This window comes from Acanthisitta chloris, unplaced genomic scaffold, assembly GCF_000695815.1.
Source record: "Acanthisitta chloris isolate BGI_N310 unplaced genomic scaffold, ASM69581v1 scaffold1977, whole genome shotgun sequence".
Lineage (NCBI taxonomy): Eukaryota > Metazoa > Chordata > Aves > Passeriformes > Acanthisittidae > Acanthisitta > Acanthisitta chloris.
This window is the reverse complement of record NW_008682978.1, coordinates 31,911-37,286: the sequence shown is the minus strand read 5'-3', so window position 1 is coordinate 37,286 and position 5,376 is coordinate 31,911. Positions and strand designations below refer to the sequence as shown.

General features: G+C 59.6%; 1 protein-coding gene across 1 annotated transcript in view; it reads left to right on the top strand.

Annotated features, from left to right (window-relative positions):
* Positions 1-5,376, top strand: part of LOC103806046 (low-density lipoprotein receptor-related protein 1-like) — a gene marked incomplete at both ends in the record, with an annotated part of 53,887 nt that overhangs the window by 16,704 nt on the left and 31,807 nt on the right. Inside the window, 8 exon segments of the mRNA XM_009078717.1 lie at positions 1,179-1,341; positions 2,284-2,506; positions 2,774-2,963; positions 3,889-4,014; positions 4,223-4,459; positions 4,629-4,809; positions 4,928-5,150; positions 5,288-5,371. Coding sequence (XP_009076965.1) covers positions 1,179-1,341; positions 2,284-2,506; positions 2,774-2,963; positions 3,889-4,014; positions 4,223-4,459; positions 4,629-4,809; positions 4,928-5,150; positions 5,288-5,371 — 1,427 coding nt within the window.

Below are 5,376 nucleotides of genomic sequence, written 5' to 3'. Positions count from 1 at the left end.
GCCTCCCGCTGTCGGAGGGATGGCGATGGGTCACTGTCAGCCTAACCACCACACGTATGTCCCCATCCCCGTCCCCAGGGCCATGGCCTGGACACGAAGGGCTGACTGAGCTGGCCTGGATAACTCATAGACTGGGGGTTTGGGTTTGTGCAGTCCCAAACCACTGCGTGCTAATCCCATGGGTCTCATCCCATCCCAGATGGGCTCAGCATTGCCGGGGCAAATCCCATGAGCGGGAGGGGGGTGTGGGGCATTGCAAAATATCCTGGCTTGATTCATGTTTTCCCTCTCCAGCTCCTGTGTTGGTTAATAATTCAGTGGTGTCTGGCCCTGCTCCCTGGGGCTGTCTGGGTCTTGCTATCCTCGGGGGGCTGCTGCTGCCCCCATCCCTGCTCTGCCTCATCCCTGCCAGCCGTGATGCCACTGTGTTGGGAGCGCAGGGTCTTGGGCAGCCCTTCAAAGCACTTGGCATCTCTGTGAGTGCAGCCCCTCACTGCAGCCTCTGGCCTGGGTGGGGGCAGAGGGAGCTGAGCAGCACTGAGCACTGACCTGGTGGCAAGGCAGGAATTTGGGTGCGTTGGGTTTATCCGATTTAACAGGCTTTCACTGGTTTAATTAAATACGCACACGCTGTGTGCCAGATGCTGTCTCTCACCTGCTCCAGACCCCAGGGTGTCCCCGCGGCTCCGGATTAGCTCTGTCCGGGCTGCGTCGCTCAGCAAGATCTGCCTGTGGCCCCCACTGCCACACTCCCTCCTGGTACTGCTGCTGACGTGTCCTGTCCCAGTGCCGTGGTTAGAATCCCTTCCCCTTCCCTGCTGCTCCCTCTCTCCTCCGGTGCCCACCTTGCAGAGCTTCCCCCTGATCCACTGGTGTTCCTGTGGGATGCATTCCCGGTGTTTCTGCAGGATGCTCTCCCAGTGTTCCAGCAATGGCTCTGGCTTGTCTTGGAGCTGCCTGTGGCACAGCAGGTCCTGTCTCCCTGGGTGGCAGAGGACAGGGTGCTGTGGGTGCCTGCAGTGTAGGTCCTGGTGCCTTCTTGGGTGCCGTCTTCTCCCACAGCCTCTCTCCTCCTCCTTGTGATTTCAGTGGGCTGGGACATGATCAGGGACCCTGTGGGGGGGCTCCTGTCTCCCTCTCCCCCTGCCTAACCCCCCCTCACCCCTCTCCTGGCCCAGATGTGGAGCAGATGGCCATCGACTGGCTCACGGGCAACTTCTACTTTGTGGATGACATCGATGACAGGATCTTTGTCTGCAACAAGAACGGGGTCACCTGTGTCACACTGCTGGACCTAGAGCTGTACAATCCCAAGGGGATCGCGCTGGACCCAGCCATGGGGTGAGTCCTGCAGGGGGACGGTGCTGAGGGACATCAGCCTCTGAACCTGGGAATTCACTGTCCCTGGGCACAGCTGACAAGAGCATGATCTGCCCCTCCTGGGGTGTCTCCTGTAACTGCCCGTGTCAAACCCTACTCTCTGCAGGGGCACATCCTACTCCTCCTGCCCCAGCAGCAGCTCCGTGGGGCTTAGTTGTGCGTGACATACCTGGCCTGATTCAGGCTAAGCTGCTGCTTTCAGCTCGTGGCTGTGCGGTCACGGCTTTGCTTCGGCGTTCAGGAGCTGAAACAGTCGGCTCCTTGCGTGGCTGGAGCGGCTCCCTCGTGCCTGCGTGTCCAGCAGCTGGCTCCTGCACAGTCCCGAGGATGGGAAAGGCAGGATGCTGAATCACTGGAGCACCTTGAGGCACGCACAGCAGCTGCCGGGGCCCCGGAGCAGGGAGCCAGCATGGCCAAGGTCGTGGCTGGGCAGAGCAGAGTAACAGTAAAGAGGACAATTCCCCCCTCACCTGCTGCTTTCCAGATGGGCGCTTCCCTCCTTGCCTGCATGGAGAGAGCTGGTGTTACTGAGCAGAAAATTAGGAGTATTTTACATAAATAAGTAAATATGGCAGAGAAACCTGGAGAGAGACTCTGGTCTTGAGCAGGGCAAATGCAGACAAGCCCCACAGGTGACTTAAGTCCCTTGGGCTCTGTGGCAGTGGCGCTGATCCCCAGCTCTGCTTAGCCTTGGGTTATGTTTTAACATGTACAACCCCCATGGGTACACGTGGAGGGCCCTGGACCTACTCCAGTAACACCAACACATCTGGGTTGAAGCTCCCCTGGAGCTCTGTGCCACCCCCATGCCCACTGGTGCGAGCGTGCATTGTCCACATCGTCCCTCTCCCCGGGGTGAACGTGACACCCAGGCTCTGAGCTCCCACCTTTGCTCTTCTGCAGCAAAGTGTTCTTCACTGACTACGGGCAGATCCCCAAGGTGGAGCGCTGCGACATGGACGGGCAGAACCGCACCAAGCTGGTGGACAGCAAAATCGTCTTCCCCCACGGCATCACCTTGGACTTGGTGAACCGACTGGTGTACTGGGCTGATGCCTACCTGGACTACATTGAGGTTGTGGACTATGAGGGCAAGAACAGGCACACCATCATCCAGGGCATCCTGGTGAGTGGGTTGGGGGAGGTTGGGGCAAGGGGCTTTTGGTGGAGTGGGGTGGAGGTATGTTGCATCTCGGTGTACTGGGCTGCACTGGTCTGCAAGTTTGGCTTTGCTGGGCCAGCAAAGAACAAACAGATCCCGGCAAGGATGATCCCATGCCCGGAGTGAGATGGGGACAAGAGCCACTGGGTGGCATCAGGGGCTTTGTGCCCCTCGGAGCCAGGCTCTTGTGACTCCTAAATTCCTTGTGGATGCCCACACCGTGCCTTCCAGATCGAACACCTGTATGGACTGACCGTCTTTGAGAACTACCTGTATGCCACCAACTCTGACAACGCCAACGCGCAGCAGAAAACCAGTGTCATCCGTGTGAACCGCTTCAACAGCACTGAGTACCAGGTGGTGACACGGGTGGACAAGGGCGGAGCACTACACATCTACCACCAGCGGCGCCAGCCCACAGGTGGGACCCTGACCTGGGAATAACAGCTTCTTGGATCCTTGGAAAAGGACTTGTGTGACTGGACGTGACACTTAGTGCTCTGGTCTAGTTGACAAGGTGGTGGTGGGTCACAGGTTGGACTCAGTGATCTTAGAGGTCTCTTCCAGCCTAAATGATTTTGGGATTCTGTGATTCCTGCTCCGTAGGCTGCTGGGGTCTGCTGAATACTCTGGGATGACCCTGCCCCCTGCGATCGCTGTGTCTCCTGCAAGAGACATGTCAGCATCCCTGTGGCAGCTGTGCTATGTGGTTGATGGATCACAGAGAGTGCAGGGATATGGAAGCAGATGTGGCATCTTGAAATATTTATGGTCCCACGCGCTCTCAGTCCCCGCTGCTGGCGTGTTCGCCCGGTGCTCCCGGGCACCAAGGGATTTCCAGGGAGCTGAAAGGCACCAGTGCTGCGCCGTCCCCTCCCTGCATCCATCCCTGTCTGCCTGCTCCACCCCCAGCACCTTCCTGCAGTTAATCAATTTACTCCTTTAAAATCCTCTTAGCGTCTGCAGCCTGCTCGGCATTTTCCAGAATATAAAATTAATCAGGAGATTTCCGAGTGGGGAAGGAGTGTGATTAAGGAGCTCTTCAGGCAGCGCTGGCTGTCCCTGTGCTGGGGCTCGTCCCGTGATCCCATGTGGGGTGGCCTGGCAGGATGAGGCAGTGTGGCCCTATGCCAGTGTGTTGGAACATGCTTGGACCTTCTCCACTGGGATCCTTCCCATGGGAAGGTCCTTTCCCATCTCTGTGCTGTCCTGTGCAGTGCTCAGCCCATGAGAGCGTTTCCTGCGGTTGCAGACGTGTGTCCCTGCCCCGCTGTGCTCCCTGCACCGTGCAGGACCCGCGTGCCGCTCCGGTGCCCCTGGCCCCACAGCCCTGCTCTGTGTTGCAGTGCGGAGCCACGCCTGCGAGCCGGATCAGTTTGGGAAGCCAGGAGGCTGCTCGGACATCTGCCTCCTCGGGAACAGCCACTGCCGCTCTGGGTTCAGCCTGGGCAGCGATGGGAAGTCCTGCAAAAGTGAGTGCTGGTCCTACTGGGGGGAATGTGGGGGGCAAGGGGCCGTGGGCTGCCCGTGGACTCTGCAGTCCCTATGGGGGCCAGTTCCTGCCTCCTCCTGGCCTCTGTGTTGTAGTTGTGATCCCACGACGGCTCCGGTGCCGTGTGCCGCCCCCTTGGCACTGTCCTGGCCCGGCTGGTGGCCATGTCTGTCCCCTTCTGTCCGCAGAGCCCGAGCACGAGCTGTTCCTGGTGTATGGGAAGGGGCGCCCGGGCATCATCCGTGGGATGGACATGGGGGCCAAGGTGCCAGACGAGCACATGATCCCCATTGAGAACCTCATGAACCCCCGAGCGCTGGACTTCCATGCTGAGACTGGCTTCATCTACTTCGCTGACACCACCAGCTACCTCATCGGGCGCCAGAAGATCGATGGCACGGAGCGGGAGACCATCCTGAAGGATGGTGCGTGGCTGAGTGGCCCAGCCTGTGCCCTCGGGGCTGGGGGTCTGTCATCCCTGTTGGTTTGAGTCGGGATCGGGCGGTGCCGAACGCACTGTGAATCGTATAGAGCTGTCGCTTCCGCTTCTTGTCTCCTGGCTGGTGACAAACGCACTCCGGCTTTTCCCCAAAGGCATCCACAACGTGGAAGGGATTGCCGTGGACTGGATGGGAAACAACCTGTACTGGACGGATGATGGCCCCAAAAAGACCATCAGCGTGGCACGGCTGGAGAAGGCTGCCCAGACACGGAAGACGCTGATCGAGGGGAAGATGACGCACCCCCGCGCCATCGTGGTGGACCCCCTGAACGGGTGCGGGTGCCCGTGTGGGCAGGGCTGGCTGGCAGGGGAGCGTGGCCACAGGGATGTGGTTGTATCTTGTCACGAGCTGTGACACCAGGGCTAGGGCTCAGCTTTGTGTCCGTGGCAGGTGGATGTACTGGACGGACTGGGAGGAGGATCCCAAGGACAGCAAGAGGGGCAAGATCGAGAGGGCCTGGATGGATGGTTCCAACCGCAACATCTTCATCACCTCCAAGACGGTCCTGTGGCCCAATGGGCTGAGCTTGGACATCCCAGCCAAAATCCTGTACTGGGTGGATGCTTTCTATGACCGCATCGAGATGGTCTATCTCAACGGCACCGGGCGGAAGGTGAGTGGGGGTCCCGTGGGCCCCAGCGTCGGGCAGCCGAGCCATTACCTCCCTCCTCTCCCCTTCCATCATCCCTTGCCCTGTCCCCAAGCACCCATCCCAGCTAACTGAGCCTCTCTGTCTCCCTGTGCCCGCAGATCGTGTATGAGGGCCCAGAGCTGAACCATGCCTTCGGGCTGTGCCACTACAGCAACTTCCTCTTCTGGACCGAGTACCGCAGCGGCAG